Source organism: Trichechus manatus, unplaced genomic scaffold (genome assembly GCF_000243295.1).
Source record: "Trichechus manatus latirostris isolate Lorelei unplaced genomic scaffold, TriManLat1.0 scaffold00195, whole genome shotgun sequence".
In the NCBI taxonomy this organism is placed as follows: Eukaryota; Metazoa; Chordata; class Mammalia; order Sirenia; family Trichechidae; genus Trichechus; species Trichechus manatus.
The window spans coordinates 3,513,476-3,534,228 of NW_004444131.1; the positions used below are offsets into that span (position 1 = coordinate 3,513,476).

At 35.5% G+C, this 20,753-nt stretch overlaps 1 protein-coding gene across 3 annotated transcripts in view; it reads right to left on the reverse strand.

Annotated features, from left to right (window-relative positions):
• The window catches only part of CUL2 (cullin 2), an 89,466-nt gene that overhangs the window by 36,047 nt on the left and 32,666 nt on the right, over positions 1 to 20,753 (reverse strand). For all 3 annotated transcript variants that reach the window (XM_023741949.1, XM_023741948.1, XM_023741947.1), the window contains exons 5-6: positions 17,102 to 17,207; positions 13,573 to 13,655 (exon numbers count right to left, since the gene is read on the reverse strand). In XM_023741949.1, coding sequence (XP_023597717.1) covers positions 13,573 to 13,655; positions 17,102 to 17,207 — 189 coding nt within the window. The remainder of the gene's footprint in view (positions 1 to 13,572; positions 13,656 to 17,101; positions 17,208 to 20,753) is intronic.

The window sequence follows — 20,753 nt, forward strand, 5'->3', positions numbered from 1 at the left end:
GCTGCAACAACGGGCTCAAGCATAACAACAATTATGAGGATGGTGCGCAGGACCAGGCAGTGTTTCATTGTACACAGAGTCACTATGAGTCGGATGGAACTAACTCAATGGCACCAACAACAACATAAGAATACCAGCATCTGAATTCAGAACGTGTTAGGCATAATTACACAATCTTTAAGATCACCATGTATTCTTATAAATGTATAAAAAAGTATTATGCAAAATCATTACATATATGCTGTATTTCTATTCGGTCTATAGATAATGAAAGTAAACTATATAATAATGGTAAGTAATTTATGAAAACACTGAATAAACTATGGTCTCATCTAAGAATAGTGGTCTCAAGAGGTGAGCCTTGAGAAAGGAATTTGAAGAGTATTTAGAAATATGGCTGATTATTTAGTCTTAACAGAAACTGTGTGGAAAATGCCCACACAATCATAGTAAAATTACCAAGGGAATGAAACCACTCAGCTGGAATGACAGGGATTAACAGGTTTAGTTCAGCCCAGCAGTTTAAACCAGGACTTTGTAGTCATGCTGCCTGGACTTGAGTTCTGGCTGCATTAGTATGTCACTTGGGCAGTCACTTAACCTCTCAGTACTTAAGAGATTTCCTCTTCTGTGAAGTGGGGATAAAAACAGTACCTCTTTCATGGGGGAGTGATAAACATTAAGCATAATCTACAAAAGCACTTAGCACAGTGCCAAGTATATGAGTAAATAATCAATAAACATTAGCTAGTATTTTAAATACTGATAGGCACCAAATGGAAATATTTCCAACAAATTAGAGAGGTGAATAAAGCTAAGAGATCAAAAAAGCACTAACTGTGATTTTAAAATCAAGGATTTTAAAGCCAACTAATCACACACTTAACTCAGGTAACAGACCAGGTCTGCAATGGTCATTAAAAGCTAGGCTGGGGAATTCTCCAAAGTCCTGATACTGATATGTGAATTCGGGAAATCTCTTGGTGTACTCTTCATTTACCTCATGTGTGAAATAAGAATAGGGTTCCAGCACACTAAACATAGCCTCCTGCTCCTACTCTGAAAAATAACAGAAAGAATACTTTTTAATACTCCGTTGTTGTCACAGCCTTGGACTTGCAGAGACTGAATAAAGATGGAAACAAGACAGGGTAGAGTAGAAAAATAAAACTACAGACAAAACTGCACATGGCAAGAACTGCTACCATAAAGGCAGGGGAAGAGAGTGGAGGAAGACAGATGGGAAGCAGCATATACTGAAAGCTGGAGGGTGCACAAAGGGTGACAAAATCAGGGCATCGGGGAGATCCACCATAAACGATACCGAGGTCTCGGAAGCCACGCAACAAGCAACAGCACTGTGTCCCTGCTGGACCTGTAAACATGGTGCCTGAGTGGAGGAGGTGCCCCAGGAGGAACAAGAAACCTTTACACTCAGGACTACTGCAGCACCTCGCCTGATAGTACCTCCCAGGCTTCCCCATTTCCACCACAGAAAGGCTGTGGGAAATCAGGGACACTTTTCACCCTCAGATGCGCAAAATTCTTAGTCTGATATTATCAATTATTGGTCAGTGTGTAAAGAAATAGGTATTTTCACACGCTGCTTATTAAAGTACAGGCACTTCATAAGGCAAACGGGCAAAACTCTAAATGCACACGCTCTATGACCATGAACAAACATCTACATATGTGTATAACAGACACATATCAGATGGTTTCTATAGCAAAGCTGTACTAATAGAAAAACTGGAAACAACCCAATGTCCACCACTAGAAGAGTTTAACAAAATGAAGCAGAACCATACCAATTATTACGTAGCAATTTCAAAAGAATTAGGTAGATCTTTACGTACTAACATAGAAAAATTGCCAAGATACACCACTGAATAAAGAAAAAGAATTAAATTAGCATAATAAATATCATTTGTTTTTTAAAAAAAGAAAAAAGTTATATACTAAAAATAAGAAAACCTATTTCTGTATGTAGACATGAAAACTGATAGGAAAAGGTTTGGAAAGACAGTTAACTAAATGACAACAGGGATTACCTCTGTGGAGACAAATGAGATTGAGGAAAAGACTAGAAATACTAAAAGTTTTTCAGGGATGCATTTGTGTATTATTTGCTTTTAGAACTAGGTTTTTCACTGAGTAGTTGATACCAGGTCTGGGAAACAAACTGCACAAGGTAAGTTTGGAACATCCTGACATACCAGATGGCAGGAAAGCTATCAAATATGAGTAGGGTTGAGTCAAAAAGACTCTGGCACCAACTAGCAATTAAAGCAATTTAAGCTTTAATAAAGTAAGACTTACAATGACTAGAAACTCATCAAATATGTTTAAGTATATGAGTTCATCAGATATATCTTTTAAAAAGCTAACTGGTCACCTTCAGAGGGTAACAGGGAATCAACTCATTATCTTGAGAACTGGGTGAAAGAAAAAAACAAGCTTTTATCTTGCCTTTCTTATACGAACTTTACCAAATAGTAGATGAGGAAAAGCCTATCTTTCCAGGTAATAAGTGAAAACAAAATGAAAGAATTAGAATGTCATAGCTTTACAAATCCCAGTAGGGAGCATACATGGCTGCTAACATAAAAAAAAAAAAATTGAAGTGTCAATGACTTCACTCTATTTGGATCAACAAAGTCCACAGAAGCAGCAGTCAAGAAATCAAATAACATATTGCACTGGGCAAATCTGCTGCAAGAGCACTCTTTAAAGTTTTTAAAAGCAAAGATGAATAAGGTGCACCTGACTTACACCACGGTGTTTTCAATCGCCTCATACACATGCAAAAGTTGGACAATGAAAAAGGAAGACAGAAGAAGAATTAACGCGTTCAAATTATAGTGCTGGTGAAGAATACTGATATACCACGGACTTCCAGAAAAATGAACAAATCAGTCTTAGAAGAAACACAACCAGGATGCTCCTCAGAAGTGAGGACAGTGAGACTTTGGCTCACTTACTTTGGGCACATTACCAGGAAAGTGCAATCACTAAAAAATTACATCATGGTTGGTAAAGTAGAGGGTGAGCAAAAATGAGGGAAACCCTCAATGCGACAGACTGACACAATAGCCACAATGATGGGCTTGAACATACCAACGAAGATGGCACAGAACCAGGTGTCTTAGTCATCTAGTGCTGCTATAACAGAAATACCACAACTGGATGGCTTTAACAAACAGAAATTTATTTTCCCACAGTCTAGTAGGCTAGAAGTCCAAATTCAGGGCTTCAGCTCCAGGGGAAAACTTTCTCTGTTGGCTCTGGAGGAAGGTCCTTGTCATCAATTTTCCCCTGGACTAGAAGCTTCTCTGCGCAGGAACCCTGGGTCCAAAGGATGCGCTCCGCTACTGGCACTGCTTTCTTGGTAGTATGAAGTCCCCAACTCTCTGCTTGCTTCCCTTTCCTTTTATGTCTCGTAAGATAAAAGGTGGTGCAGGCCACACCCCAGGAAAACTCCCTTTACACTAGATCAGGGATGTGACCTGAGCAAGGGTGTTACATCCCACCTTGATCCTCTTTAACCACAGGCAGAGATTATGATTTATAACACATAGCAAAATCACAAAATAAAGGACAATCACACAATACTGGGAATCATGGCCTAACTAAGTTGACACATATTTCTGGGGGACACAATTCAATCCATGACACTGAACAACGTTTCATCCTGTTATACATAGGTCGCCATGAGTCAGAGCCGACTGGAGGGCAAGTACCAACAGCAGCAACATCAAACAAAAGTGAAAATCAGTCACTGTGAAAGACAGTATCATCTATAGTCTTGCCAGAAGGATTAAAGCTTAGTTTGGGCAGGCTGCTGGACTGCCAATTTGCAGGAAATCCAGAGGCAGAGGAACATACTGAAATGTGTCTTACACATAAAATCAGCAAAATCTAGACCACGAAAAGTCCAAAGATTAAACAGTTGGGATTTGTCAAAAATAAACTACAAACAAGGGATAGAAGGGGGAGCTGCTGATTAAAAAGACACAAAGTTTTTAAAAAAAGGACAAGACTAACTTACAGTGTCTAGGGATGCACACTTGGGTGATAAAGCCATAAACAAAGAGAAGAAAGCAATTACCTTAAAAGTCGAGATAGTGGTTATCTTTGGAGAAAGAAGGAATGGGGCACACACAGGGGTTTCTGGGGTAACTGGTAAGGTTCTAGTTCTTAACCTGGGTGGTGGTAACAAGGGTACTCACTTTCTAACAATTCACTAGGCTGTACATCTGTGTTGTAAGGCTTTCTGTATCTACATTTTATTTTATAATAAAAAGGTTAAATAATACACACAAACAAAACCCCAAAAAGTCTAAAAGAAAATTGATATAATATTAATATCTGACAGAATAAGAAAAAAGAGCACAAGATAAAAGAAAGTTACCATATGATGATAAAAATAATTAACCATGAAAATAATAACCTGACACTTAACTAACAACAGAGCCTCAAAATATATAAAAGGAGCAATTTATAAGGAAAAAAAAATCTATAAACAGACTAGAAAATCTTTAAACACATCTCTCAGAAACTACGAGATATGAAAGAATAAAGACACTAAAATTAGACTTTATTTGTATATTTTTTCCTCAATGAAATCTCTGTCTTAACAACTAAAAAACAGAATAACAAAAATATGGACATATCCGAGAAATGCAAGTCAGTCACAGTAGTATGTTATAGACTGTTCCATATTCAAAATGAAAGAGTTTCTTTTTAGTTTTTATTTTTGTTCAAAGAACACTCAACACTAGAAAGTTAAATGCATAGGTTACTGACAGAAAGACGTCATTTTGAGTCTATTTAACATAAAAAAGTGAGTGTCTTTAATGTACCCTTGTGCAACTAAGCAATTCTTTTTACGTTTACTTGAAAATCCCAGTTCTACCATATTACTGTAATAGATATTGTATGAACAGTTACTTTTATCTTTCCTAGTGAAGTAAGGACTGTGAAAAATATGCAGATTCACAACCTATGGCTACATCACTTGCTTTTTTTCTTCCCTGTGAAGGAGGTGTGACCACTACTTTTGGATTATCAATTAAATTTCATGTTCAGGATAGTTCTCGATGATATCATGAAAAAATTAAACTGGCTAACAGTTACGCCACTGATTCTCGTAAGTAAACAAAAAATACTACAATCGATATCTCTTTTAAATTTAGTACTTCATGAAAATTTTTTTTTCAAATTGCATAAAATAAGGGATAATACCTATACTGTTTACATACCTCAAGAAAAGCCACCTTTACAGAATACAATTAAGTAAAAGGAGCCAGGACCCAGTTTGTACCTTAAAAGCAGAAGCTGCATGGTCTTTAAACCAAGAGCTCCTCCTTTTTTCCCCTTTACATTATACTACAGTATAGTACATTACTGCCTTGCTTTTCTATCTGCAACCTTCCCTGCAGAGATCCCACTCCACCTAATTACAACTTCCTCTAGAAGTCGTGAAATCCCTGGTTTATGATTTATGTAATATTTTAGCATTCATGAGCCTTATGAGTTTTCACTTAGTAGAACACTTTGATTTCATAAAAAATCTTTCATTGGCCTCATAAATAACTTTACCTCTCTAAAGGTTGAGATGGCTCTGAAATCTTCAAAGAAGATTTCCTAGCTGGGAGGCTAGGAGGGTTGGGGAATCTTTATGATCTATGTATTTCTTGTACAGTAAGAAAATAATCACACAATTCTATATATGGTTATATACAGCCACTCTGAAAGAGATACAGGTGATAGTACAGCATGAAATACACCTTCTCACACAACCAAAGTTATATTAGAAAATCTACCGGTACCAACCAAATTAATTCATCCATTGAGGAGTCTAAGACTACATAGCTGAAAAAGAAAGAAAGTGCATTACTTAGTAAGATAAAGAATAATAAAAGTAATAATAGCTACAAAGTTAACAGAGGTAGGAATTATCTAAACCAAATTGTAGGAAAAGAGCTATCTCGGTATTAGATAACCAACATGTGGTGGAAGCAGGCATTTTAGCTAAAGGACAACTGCTTAAGAAGCACAGGGGCACACAGATGTAAGCATCAACCAGAATATAGTTTTAAAGCAGCAATATCTAAAAAATATTAAATATTTAAGTGCAAACAATGTACTAATTGTATTTAAGAACTAGAAAAGGTATGTGTCTTTTCTTTTAGCAACTCTTGGCCATTGTGATAAAAAGATACTGTTATGGATTGAATTGTGTCCCCCAAAAAATGTGTGTCAACTTGGCTAGGCCATGATTCTCAGTATTGTGTGATTATCCACCATTTTGTCATCTAATGTGATTTTCCTATGTGTTGTAAATTCTACCTCTATGATGTTAATGAGGCAGGATTAGAGGTAGTTGTTAATGAGGCAGGACTCAAATCTACAAGATTAGGTTGTATTTTGAGTCAATCTCTTTTGAAATATAAAAGAGAGAAGTCAGCAGAGAGACAAGGGGACCTCATGCCACCAAGCAAAAAGAGCCAGGAGCGTGTGAGTCCTTTGGACCCGGGGTCCCTGCACTGAGAAGATCCGACAGCAGGGGAAGATTGCTAATAAGGGCCTTCCCCCAGAGCCAACAGAGAGAGAAAGCCTTCCCTTGACATTGGCACCTGAATTCGTACTCCCAGCCTCCTAGACTGTGAGGGAATAAATTTCTCTTTGTTAAAGCCATCTACTTGTGGTATATCTGTCATAGCAGCACTAGATAGCTAAGACAGATACCATATCAGGCTGCATTAAATAATTTTAGCACTAAGCGTGACCCACCTAAACCGGACTAAAATCAGGTCTATCACACATCTCTGGTCTTAACACTGAAGTCTTTTCACTATTTCCTTTCCACTCCTTTTCTAACAAGAATACGCTAGACAATTCACAAGTCACGTATCACAGAGATTTCTATGTAATTTCATGCTTTATTGTCATCCTATTAGTGATATTTGCTTTTTTATTTAAATAAACCTAATCAGGCCTCATATAAAACCATATACTGAAACAGAAATTTAGAGCTGAAATGGACCTCAAATATAATCTGATTCAACCTTCCTCACTGTATAGTTTAGGATCCAATGATTCACAAAGGTTGCTTTAAAAAAAAAAAAAAAAAAAAAGAGAGAGGTAAGGGGCAAAGAATCAAGATGTAAAGAATCAAGAAAGAATAAGAAATACCACACAGGTTGAAAATCATTTTTCTGAATACACACATGAATACTGTGTCAAGAGTTTAAAACTAGTCATGTGAAAGTAAGATAGCATAACCTCCAAAGGTAAAAAATCCTACCAAAAGACAGTTTCAACCTGATAAACATATCACAGGTATGAAGATAACTGATATAAATTAATTATATCCATTAGCAAGTGTCAAAAGGTTAGGCTGATTGACAAGCTTTGTGTGAGAACCTGCTTTAAAGAATACCTACACTAATTAGATTGCTTTAGGAATTTATCATGGAAAATTTTCACTTGGACATAACTGATTTTACTGAAAACTTACTATGGTCCAGTCACTGTGCTGAATACTTACATAAAGCATCTTATTTTGTGCTATCAACAACAATATAAGACACATATTATTATTCTCATTTAGTAACTTGATTTTCTACCATAGGGACAAAATCATTTTGTAATCAAGTGAAAAAGAGTTGGCAGCCAAATCACAGAAGTGTGTAAAATCCCTGAGGATCAAATTATGTCACTCTGGTATTTGAAAAACTTGTCATTTTCAATCAATTTTAAACACATTTTACTTCCTCCAATTGCTTTTCTTTAAGAAATAAATTTCATTACTTGAAGTAGGAAAATATGGGTAGAACGATTTAACTATAGTTTCTTATTCTTACATGTTTTTCAAAATTATTAATAGAAATCTATTGCAGATGGGGATTAAAAAGAAAAGATAATATATTAACCAAATGGTCAAAGTTAACATCACCAGTAAAAAGTCATGTTGATATCATCTACTCCTTGATATGATGTGATGAGAAGGGAACATCCACTCTGTGGTATTCTTCCTCCAAAAAAATCCATAATTGCAGTCTAATAATGAGATAACATTAGACAAACTAAAACTGAGACATTCTACAAAATGCCGGACCGCTACTCTTAACAGTATTGTAGCAGTGTTCATAAATATACCGTGGGTTGTACGATGGTAAAATTAGGGAAAGCTGGGTGAAGGGTATACAGGAATTCTGTACTATCTTTCCAACTCTTCCCTAAGTTTAAAATTACTTAAAGTTTGTCTGTTTGTTTTTTTAAAAAGAGAATACTGTGAACAACTACTTGCCAACAATTCTGAAAAAGTAATTCAGAATTTAAAAAGAAATACAACTTTGACTAGTATTATAACTATTGAAAACACCACAGCAGTTAAACTTCTTACAAAAAAGAAAAAAATCTTACGAATACTAGGCTCAGATGGTTTTTGTAGTGAGTTTTACTAAACATTCTGAATTTTATACACTCTTCTATTCAAAAGAAAGGCAGTCCTTGGATTACGAACGAGTTCCATTCCTAAATCTGTCTTTAAATCAAATTGTACATAATTCGGAAGTTAGGTACGGTTCATACCTAACATCAGTCAAATGTATGTCTTAGTATATAGTATATAGTGTACCTTTCTGTGCATATAAAACATTAAAGGAACACTTCCAGATACACTAAAACATCTTTAACATAATACAGTAATAATAATGTTTTGATGTGTGTCAAGAAGTAGCATGTTCGTTATTACGAACCACTGCATGTATCTCGAAGTTTTAATTTTATTTACGGGGGTTGGTTCGTAACTATAAATTGTATGTAAGCTGAACACTCGTAATCCGAGGACTGCCTATACCCTGTAAGTTATCCTGCGATGATAAGTCTGATACCAAACCCAGACAAAGACAAAGAATAATTGCAGGCCCATTCCACTCACAAGTACAGATGTAAACTTCTAAATAAAGTATTAGCAAATCAAACGCAAAAAATGTATAAAAGCTATAATTTTTTAAATAGTTTTATCCTGGTTATACAAGGATGGTTTAGCATTAGAAAATCCATAAATGTAATTCACCACATTAACAGATTAACAGGAGGAAAAAAAAACATGATCACTCAATAGAAATATGAAAGGCATTTTATAAAATTCAACACCTAGACTAGTTGTTGATTTCATTACTCTGATAAAGAAGATCTATTTAAAAACTGTAAGAAGCATCATCTTAAATGAGGAAATGTTACAGGTGTAACCTTTAAAATCAGGAATGAGACAAAAATGCTCATTATCCATCACTTCAACATTGTTTTGGAGGTCCTAGCCAAATGAAAAAAATCAACAACAAAAAAGCTATTAATATTTGCAGATTATGATAGTTTATATAGAAAACTCAAAAATATGCAAATGCAAATAATAGAATATAACAAGGTGGATAAATATAAGATTTATATACAAAAGCCAGTTACATTTCTACACACTAGCAGAAAACAACTAAAATAGGTAATTATACAGAACACACTATATACAGTATTGAGAATACCAAGCTCCAGAAATTAATCTAACAAAAAGCATGCAGGACTTTTATACAGAAAATTATAAAAATTTATTCGGAGACATTAAAGGGCCAAAGAACATCAAGGATACTTCTGGCTTCTGGACGCCAAACTTGACCTGCCAGATATCAAGACTCATTATTAAGCCACAATAACAACAAGGTACAAGAGCAGATAAACTAACAAATGGAACAGAAAAAAGCCTGAAAGTGAACCACACCTGTAGGAAACTCTGGTATCTGAGAGAAGTACAACATCAGAACAGTACAGAAGGTAAAGAGAGTTCAAAAAATAGGAGCTCTAAAGTTCAACGTATTTTCTTTCCATGTGTCACTTAACTACTGCCTTTGTTTATGATGTTCCCATGAGAACACAGAGCTACAGAACAAATAAAAACACTTACCAATTCAACAAATAGTTTAAGTGTGGAGGTTTATTTCAGATTACAATTTGTGAAATAATTCTCTTAGGGATAGAGAATTCCACTAAGTAAAGGCTAAAGGAGAAACTCTGACCCTAAAAATCTATAAACCTTCTGAAGAGTATACATAAACATACCAAGTATTTTTCTTTGGAGAAACTCCACATCTTCCATCATGTTTCTAAAGGAATATAAGTATTCTCCCAAAAAGGACGACAGTCATTGTACTTAATTAGGCAAACAAATATTATGATTTAACCAAACTGTTATCAAGTAGTACTTACGAGAAGCAGAAAAGAAGTCTGAAGTAAAAGGAGGAAGGGGAGAAAACAGGGACTTTCATATTTTAAGCATTAGTTAAAGTTTTTAAAAAACTTATTTTGAAATAATTATAGACTCAGAGGGAGTTGCAAAGATAATACAGAGAGATTCCATGTACCCTGCACTCAGCTTTCCTCAATGGTAACATCTTACATAACTATGGTACAGTACTGAAACCAGGGAGCTAACATTGGCACAATCTATAGACCTTATTCAGACTTCCCAGTTTTAACACAACCATTTATGCACTTTTGTGTGTGTATAAAAAAACCAAACCAGTTGCCGCTGAGTTGATTCTGACTCATAGAGGCCCTATGGGACAAAGTAAAACTGCCCCATAGGGTTTCCAAGGCATAATCTTTACCAAAGCAGACTGCCACATCTTTCTCCCTTGGAGCAGCTGGTGCATTTGAACTGCTGACCTCTTGGTCAGCAGTCAAGGGCTTAACCACTGCACCACCAGGGCTCCTTTGTGTGTGTATAAAAATAAAAATAAACCCACTGCTGTTGAGTCGATTCCGACTCAGCGACCCTATGCAACTTTATCCCACGTCTAGATTCACATCACCACCATCATAATCAAGATACAGAACTGTTTATTACCAAAAAGGAACTCCTTCATACCACCCCCTTTATAGTCGCTCACCAACCACAAATCTGGCTTCTGTTTAAACTTTTAAGAAGAATATATTCACTTAATACTTGTGTAATTATTTTTGAAAATCCAAATAAAAAGAAAATATTCTAATAAAAGCTTTGCAGAATGCATAAAGGGAATTTATTTAGTGTAGACTAGTATTCAGAAATACAGGTCTGGACTGGATACATAAATACCATATGAGGAGCTTTGTAAAAATCGAGGCTCATATTCTCCCTAGAGTATGATTCAAAGCATGGAAGTATAAGCCAGGTATCTTATGTTTTCAAACCTCCCCTCCAAATGTATGTATATATGTATGCGTGTGTATATATGTAATGTGTGTGTGCGTGTATAAAAACAGTGAAACCTGTGACAGCCAGAACTCGATGAGATTGCCTTGATTTTCTGGGTCTCACAAGTTTTCCGCCTTTGACAGGGTATAGTATTATCACTTTTCTATTGCTCCTTTTAGTGGAAAATATTTGAGTTTTCCTTCTCTGACAGGTTTCCACATTACACAAGTTCTGGCTTTTGCAGGTTGTGTGTGTGTGTGTTTGTATACATATGCCAGAATTTCTATTGGAAAATACTTTCAACCCTTAATAGTGGTTTCTTCTAAGGAACAGAACTGAAAGTACTGGGAGAAAAAAGAGAGGTCTTTTACTTTTTTCCTTAACCTTCTGTATATTTTTAATTTTTTACAATCAGTATTTATTACTTTTGTAATTTTTTCTAGGAAGATAACTCTTAAAAAGTTCCCTGTGTAACGGTGATTTTCAGGGGCCAGATTTGAGAAACCACCTGTACAAAGTAATGCTCTTTAGAGACTTATAGGGAATATTTAGGAAGCTGGGGATGAATGTGGGAAAAGAAAGTTGATAGGAAATCAAACTTGAAACAGGCTCTGCTAGTTCGGAAAAGACTTTATTCTGGAAATCTCACGGAGCTCTTTACACAAATGGCAATGAGGGGCAACTTGAGCAGACTCTTTCTAAGAGCATATAATACATAAATAAGACCACAGACTTAGGGACCAGAATGACCTAAGTTTGATAGCTGGGTGTGCCATTTACTACTTATATGACATGGGTAAGTGCTTATCCTCCTAAGTCTCATTTGTCCTCATCTGCAAAATGAGTCTACGATAACATTCACCATCATATCCTTTGTAAGAATTAGATGAGATTCCTAATGGACAGTACCTTCCATAGTCTTTCACCCACGGTTATGGTAGTTACGTTATCTGGCCATATGAGCTCAAATAACAATGGGGAAATAGATGGCAAAGCAGTGCAGTAGAAAGACCCAAACTGGAAATCTTATGGCATGGAGTCTATTTCCTTAACAAAACCAAGTTCAACAAATCATTTCTTCTTGTTGAAGTTCAATTTATTTGTAAATAAAACTTGCCCTACCTCCTTACAATCAAATAAAGAAGTGTGTGTGGAAAGACTAGAATACTCAAAGCATTCTAAAAGTACTATATATGTCATTAAGCTAAAGGTATTGGAGCTAAGAGTAGAAGAAATATTCTGTGAATTAAAAAGATAGGCATAGCAGATTTAGAGTTAGACAAATCCAGATTAGAATCCCTGAAATTAAAAAAAGATGGTGACTAGAGACAAACTACCCCAGGTAGAGCTCTACCATTTACATCTTCATTTGTAAAATAGTGATAGTATTTAAGTACCTACTTCCCAAGGTTGTGAGGATTAAATAGGATAATGCACATAAAGCTTTTAGCACAGTGCTTCACATATAGTTGCCACATCTAATGCTTACTATTAAGTCTTGGTCTCCTTAGCTGTAAAATGTACTATAATACCTACCTAATAGAGTTGACTTAAAGAATAAATGAAGTATTGGCAAAATATGTCAAACAATGCTTTAATGGAGACTGATTGTAATAACAAAAATACAAACTGGCCTAATATCTCTGATCAGATCATAGATCTGAGATGTCTTTTCCAGAATTAATATCCTATAGTTGTGTAATTTTTCTTACACAGATTTTCTTTAATTTTTTTTAATCAAATCCATTTTTGACAGTCTAACAATCACACAAAGATGGGGCAAATTATATTAAAAGAGACGAAAAGAAATACTTTTATTTCATAAAAGTATCATTTAGAAAATTACAATATTTTCATTATGCTTTTAACATAAAATAGCTGAATTTTATGTCAAGAAAAAAAGTTAATATTTTTTAGCAAAAGAAATTATACTAGAACCTATAAATCTTTTTAGGGGTGTTCTTCTAGTTAATCATATTTAGCAGAGAGAAGAAAGAAAAAAAGAACTAGTTCCACCCTACTGCCTTTTATCCCCATCTCACTTTCTCTGGAAACCATGGAATCATTAAAAGAGTGAGTGACAATTTTTTAAAACCAGATTACTAATTGCTACTATCTACTTTCTATTTGGGATTAATGTTAAATAAAAAACTATCCTCTTATCCTCTTTTGTGACTTCTTTTCTTAATCCCCATCCTTCTTACTGGAACCCCATAAGGCACTAACAAAATATTCCTTGATTAAAAACTCCAACCAGTGGCCAGGCAACTGAACACTATTTCTAAATCATATCGAACGGAAAAATACAATTGACTTAAGAAAATAAAAGTACTCACTTTTTGATTTCTCGGAGCAACATTCGGATAAGGATGGTCTGAAGTGGTTCAACCATCAATTTTCTCCACATATCCAATGCTAGCTGCCAGGAAAAATAAAAATTAACAAGGCTGAATTACTTAGTATTTGCATGCAACATTTATTCGAAATGTTTTTAAAAGCAAAAATACCCATCAAAAGAAGTATTTATAATTAGTATTTCAAAACTTAAATGGAAACTGAATGTACATAAAGGAAATAAAATTTTAATTTAATATGATAATGATCAGTATATCAGACTTACACAAAGAACAGATTAAAGTTTTGCTACTAATTAAAAATCTTACAGAAATAACTGCTTTATAAAATCTTAATTTATAGATTATTAAACGTTTGGCATTATGGAGGGGGCTACAGATGCATAAGGCAGGTGTTATCCACCAAGGCCATGACAAAAACAAATGAATTATGTTAAATAAAATAATAGGATTTGGCTATTTTTTAAAACCAAGAAATATCTCATACAAAAATAAGAAGGTAAGTCAGTTTAATGAACAATAAAATAAAACATTCATGTATTCACCACCCAGTCTAAGAAATACAACTTCACTATTAAACCTTTGCCAAGTGGCCCCCTCCTTTCCCTTCACTATCCTAAATTTTATGTTAAATCATTCCCTTGTTTATGGTTTTACCATTTTGAAGCTGACGACTACTGGCCATGATAACAAACTCATACTATATATATTCTTCAAAATTTAACTTTGTTATTGAAATCCATCCAAACTGAAATATAACCTCTAGTTTAATCATCAGCACTGCTATAAAATATACTGTTGTATGAATGTACCAGTTTGTTTTTCCTTTCTATTACTGATGAACATGTATTTGTGATTCCAGTTTTTTTTGCTAATTTTTTTTTGCTAAGTTTTTTTGCTGCTATTCCTGTATACATCCTCTGGTGCACATAGGCAAGAGATTCCCTGATATATACCTATGAGTGGAGATGCTGGGCTATAGGATTAGGCAAATGAACAGCTGTACTTAAAATTAAAAAAAAAAACAAATGGTGATTTTATCAATTTATGCTCTCACAAACACTTGATGTGAGTTCCATTAGTCCTTAACAACAGGTATTAATAGGCTTTAGGAAAACTGTTCATCTGGTGGATGTAAAATGGTATCTCACTGTTGTTTTAGCTGTTTGAGCATCACTGTATGTTTATTGTCTATCTAGCTTTTTTCTGTGAAACGTCTATTATCTCTTTTGCCTCCTGTTTCATTAATATTTGTCGTTTTTAACAAAACCTAGGATATATATATATAAACACACACATATACATACACTCACACACACACATACACACACAGTGAAAATCTAATCTCTTGCCAGTTTTATGTATTGTTACTTGACTCTTCACTTTCTCTATGGTGTATTTTTAGTAAAAATGTACTATTCATTTTAATGTGCTCATATTTATCAATTTACTCCTTTAATGTCTATTCTTTTTGTGTCTTTTAAGAAATTCTTCCCTTACCCTAAGGTCACAGGGATACGTGTGCTCCTACGTTGGCTTCTAAAAATTGTCAAGTTTTGTTTTTCACATTTAAGTCTTTAAAATCCAATATATTTTTTTCCCATACACATTACAAATTATTCAGATACCAAAAATTGATTGCCCGTTTCCAACTTAACTGCCCCCACAGATCTGTTTCTGGCATCTCTGTTCTGTTTCCTTGGAGTAACTTTATTCTGATCCATTGATAAATCCATTTCAAATAAGTAAAAGCATTTGTTTTCTCACAAGGAGCAGAGAGCAAACTAGTAAAGCCCTGCTGAAAGGCAAGCTAGCAGGACCTATCACAACTTACAATGTGCTTACCTGTGACCCAGAAACTCCACTTCCAGTTACCCATTCTATGAAAATTTCTGCTCATGTACAAAGGGATATACACATAAATGTAACTCCATGAGTGTAAGCCTTTTGTCTAATTTGTTCACTGCTGTGTTCCCAGCATATAGAAAAGTGCCTAGACATAGAGGGGCTCAATAAATATTTAATGAATGAACAAACGAACGATGTTCACTGCAGTGTTGCTCGTAACAACAAAAAAAAACTAGTAACTAAGGAGAGTGGTTTAATAAATTGTTCTATATTCCTACTAGAAAATATTAAGCTCTCAAAAACAAACTTACATGAAAGTAAGTACATCAGCTATTTAAAAAAAAAGCAAAAAAATACAAGCTGCAGGACTGTATGTAGTATATGATACCATTAATGTTTAAAACATAAAATCAAAACTATTATGTGGGTATACATAAACATTTGTGTGCAAATACATATGTAAAGTTCATAAATTATGCAAATCAAATTGTTAACAGTGATTTCCTCTGGGAAAAGGAGAGGGCTTGGTGATGTTGGTGATAACGGAGGATTTTAAGTAAAACATTCAATTATAATCCTATTAACTAAAAGCAACCCCTGCTAAGATTTTGGTATTTCCTTCTGATTTTTTTTTCTTTGTACCCGTTTTAATCCCTACAGTTCTATTCCAAGTAAACATATAACGTCCAAATATTTTCATAAGCCATTTTTCCCCTTGGTTATAGATTCTCATTAGCAATTTTGCCTACTGATGAAATTTAGATTCTGCATCCATTTGTCACACTTCTTAAATACTTAAATAGTATTTAAAGAAATACTAAAGTTTTTTCCTAAATTTATTATTTTCTTAGTACAGATTAGTAGACATGGGATTACTTGGTGAAAAAGTATTGAGCATTTTAAAGTCTCCTGAAAGACACTGACAGATTTCTTTCTAAAAGGGTCATGCTAACTTAAATATCTACTAACGTTGCATCTCAACCATTTGTTTCCTTCTGTAAAACTCATCACAATTTAATTTCTTTACTTATTTGGCATCTGCTTCCTTTACCTGAATGTATAAGGTTCATAATGGCAGGGACCTTCTATCTGTTCATCACTGCTTCCCAATGTCTGGCTACTCAATAAATATGTACTAAATAAATAAACTTGGACAAGAGTATTTCTTTCAGAATCAGCATATGCAAGACAGATTACAATTTTTCCACATTTAGATTTGAACTACAACTCAAATACATCAACAAATTACTTGAACGGTACACCTCATTGTTTTATTCTGAATTTCTTTAATTACTTTTTAAGTTATAATAAATGTGCAACACTGATAAATCTGTGTTCTCTTTCTTCCAAGCTCTCTTTTAAGTCCATGTTCTTTGCAATTTTTAACAGGAGTCTCAACATTTTCTAAACAATTTGTATGAGCTCTTTTATACAGAACTCTGTCATTGATCCACCAAAACTTTACTTATTAAAATTATCATCATCTTTTCTATTCCTCTATCTGAATATTCTTAGGAAATAATTACAGTATTTTATGAACTTAACATTTAGAACTTACGTACTTGATATTTTTAAAATACTAAACTCAATGTCCTGGGGAAAAAAAGGTCACTGTATCAAATAAACACCCTTATGTTTACCAGTCATTTAAAGAATTTCCTACCTCTCCTATTTCCATAAGTGGTTCATTCATATCTACACCACCATAGCCATACTGAAGGTCAGCTTCTGTCAATTTATTCTTTTTAATAAACTGGGTATTGAGATACCTGAAAAACAAATATAATATCATTGCACACTAAGTAAAAATCAGGACAGAAAATTACTCGTAACTTTAGAATAATAACTTCAGGGTTATAAATAAACTACAGTAAAAAGTCAAATAATCAGTCCAGAATAAAATAATTACATAGAAATAAAGAATGGACGAATCTGGAGGACATTATGCTGAGTGAAATTAGTCAGTCACAAAAAGGACAAATATTGTATGAGACCACTATTATAAGAACTCAAGAAAAGGTTTACACACAGAAGAAAACATTCTTTGATGGTTACAAGGGTGTGGATGGAGGGAGAGAGGAATTCACTAACTAGATAGTAGACAAGAATTATCTTAGGTGAAGGGAAGGACAACACACAATACAGGGGAAGTCAGCAAAACTGGACTAAACCAAAAGCTAAGAAGTTTCCTGAACACAACCAAACACTTTGAGGGATAGAGGAGCTGGGACTGTGGGCTGGGGACCATGGTTTCGGGGGACATCAAGGTCAACTGGCAGAACAAAGTTTATTAAGAAAATGTTCTGCATCCCACTTTGGTGAGTGGTGTCTGGGGTCTTAAAAGTTTGTAAGTGGCCATCTAAGATGCATCAATTAGTCCCAACCCACTTGGAGCAAAGGAGAATGAAGAACACCAAAGACAAAGAAAATATTAGCCCAAGAGATAGAAAGGGCCACATAAACCAGAGACTCTGTCAGCCTGAGACCAGAAGAACAAGATGGTGTCTGGCTATCACCAATGACAGCCGTGAAAGGGAACACAACAGAGTCCTGGATGGAGCAGGAGAAAAGTGTGGAGCAGAACTCAAATTCACGTAAAAAGACCAGACTTAATGGTCTGACTGAGACTGGAGGAATCCCTGAAGCCATGGCCCCCGGCGCTCTGCTAACCCAGAACTAAAACCATTCCCGAAGACCACTCTTCAGACAAAGATTAGATTGGACTATAAAACATAAAATAATACTCGTGAAGAGTGTGCTTCTTAGTTCAAGTGGATACACGAGACCAAAAGCATGGCTCTTGTCCAGAGGCAGGATGAGAAGGCAGGAAAGGGACAGCAGCTGGTTGGATGGACACAAGAAGCCCGGAGTGGAAAGAGGGAGTGTGCTATCACATTATAGGAATTGCAACTAGTGTCATGTAACAATATGTGGATAAATTTTTGTATCAGAAATTAACTTGAGCTGTAAACTTTCACTTAGCACAATAAAAGAAATAAAGACTATCATAATAAAAAAGATAAAAATTATCAGCCTAATCTCTCAGCAAGGCTCAAAGAGACCTCCAGGTTAAACAGAAAAAGAAAATAACTATTAATCAAGTCTTACTTTAAAACAAGGGTTTTGTCTAAAAATTTCCTAATATCCTTATGACCCAACAGCTCTTATCCAAAGGTCAGACTTATTATCTAATTTGCTAATTTCCAGACTCTTCTTGATAAATCAAGATAAAGCCTACTTTAACACACATCTCACCAAAGAAAATATAGAGATGGCAATTAAGCATATGAAAAAATGCTCAACATCATATATCATTAGGGAAAGCAAACTAAAACACAATGAGATACCACTGTTGTTCCTGGGTACCATCAAGTCAATTTTGACTCACAGCAACCCCACATAACAGAGAACTACTCCATTGCATTTTCTTGGCTGTAATCTTTATGAAAGCATATCACCAGGTCTTACTCCATGGAACTGCTGGGTAGGTTCAAACTGCCTACCTTTCAGTCAGCAGATACCATTACACACCTATTATAATGGCTAAAATCCAAAACACTGAAAAGATCAAATGCTGGCCAGGATGTAGAGCAACAGAAATGCTTTTTCTTTGCTGGTAGGAATGCAAAAGCATACAACCACTTTGGAAGACAGTCTGACAGCTTCTAAGAAAGCTAAACATAGTTTTACCATATGATTTAGCAATTAAACCCTTAGATATTTAACCAAGTGAGCTGGAAACTTGTTGTGTTGTTGGGTGCCATCGAGTTGGTTCTGACTCATAGTGACCTTGTGTACAACGGAACAAAGCACCACCTGATCCTGTGCCATTCTCATTAATCGTTGCTATGCTTGAGTCTACTGTTTGCAGCCACTGTTTGTCAATCCATCTCATTGAGGACCTTCCTCTTTTTTGCTGACCCTCCACTCTACCTAGGACGATGTCCTTCTCCAGAGAAGGGTCCCTCCTGATAACATGTCCAAAGTACATGAGATGAAGTCTCGCCATCTTTGCTTCCAATGGGCATTCCAGCTGTACTTCTTCCAAGACAAATTTGTTCATTCTTCTGGCAGTCCACATTATAGTCAATATTCTTCGCCAACACCATAAGTCAAAGACATCAATTCTTCTTCAGTCTTCCTTATTCATTGTCTGGCTTTCTCATTCATAAGAGGTGACTGAAAATACCATGGTTTGGGTCAGGCGCACCTCAGTCCTCAAAGTGACAACCTTATTTTCAATTCTTTAAAGAGGTGTTTTGCAGAAGATCTGCCCAACACAATGTGCTGTTTCTTTTTTTTTTTATTTTAAATTTTTGTATTGTACTTTAGATGAAGGTTTACAGAACAGTTTCTCATTAATCAGTCAGTACACATATTGTTTTATGACATTGGTTAACAAGCCCACGACAGGTCAACACTCTCCCTTCTCGACCTTGGGGACCTTTTTTTTTTGGTGAAAATATACATAGCCAAAGTTACACCATTTTGAAAGTTTCTACATGTACAATTCAGTGACATTGATTACATTCTTCCAGTTGTGCTGCTATTGTCACTGTCCTTTTCCAAATTATTCCATCGCCATTATCTTCAACTCACTGCCCCCTAGGCTTCCCATCAAACCTTTCGAGTTGCTGTTGTCAATTTGATCTCACATAGACAATTCTTTTTTTTTTTGTACCTTAGATGAAGGTTTGCAGAACAAATAGTTTCTCATTAAATAGTTAGTACACATACTGCCCTATGACAATGGTTAACAACCCTATGACATGTCAACATTGTCCCTTCTCAACCTTGGGGTCCCTATCATCAGCCTTCCTGTCCCCTCCTGCCTTCTAGTCATTGTCCCTGGACTGCTGTGTCTCATTAGTCCTGTTTTGTTTTATGAGGCTGTCTAATCCCTGGCTGAACAGTGAACTTCGGGAGGGGCTTCACCACTGAGCTAAAAGGGTGTCCGGGGGCCATAATCTCAGGGTTTCTCCAGTCAGGCCAGTAAATCTGGTCTTTTTTTGTGAGTTAGAATTCTGTTCTACATCCTTTTCCAGCTCTGTCCAGGACCCTCTATTGTGATCCTGGCCAGAGCAGTCAGCAGTGGCAGGCAGGCTCCAGCTGCACTGGACTCAGTCTGGTGGAGGCCTTGGTAGCTGTGGTCCATTAGTCCTTTGGACTAATCTTTTCCTTGCATCTTGTTCTCTTCATTCTCCCCTGCTCCCGAAGGGGCGAGACCAGTGGAGTATCTTAGATGGCTGCTCACAGGCTTTTAAGACCCCAGATGCTACTCACCAAGGTAGAATGTAGAACATTGTCTTTATAAA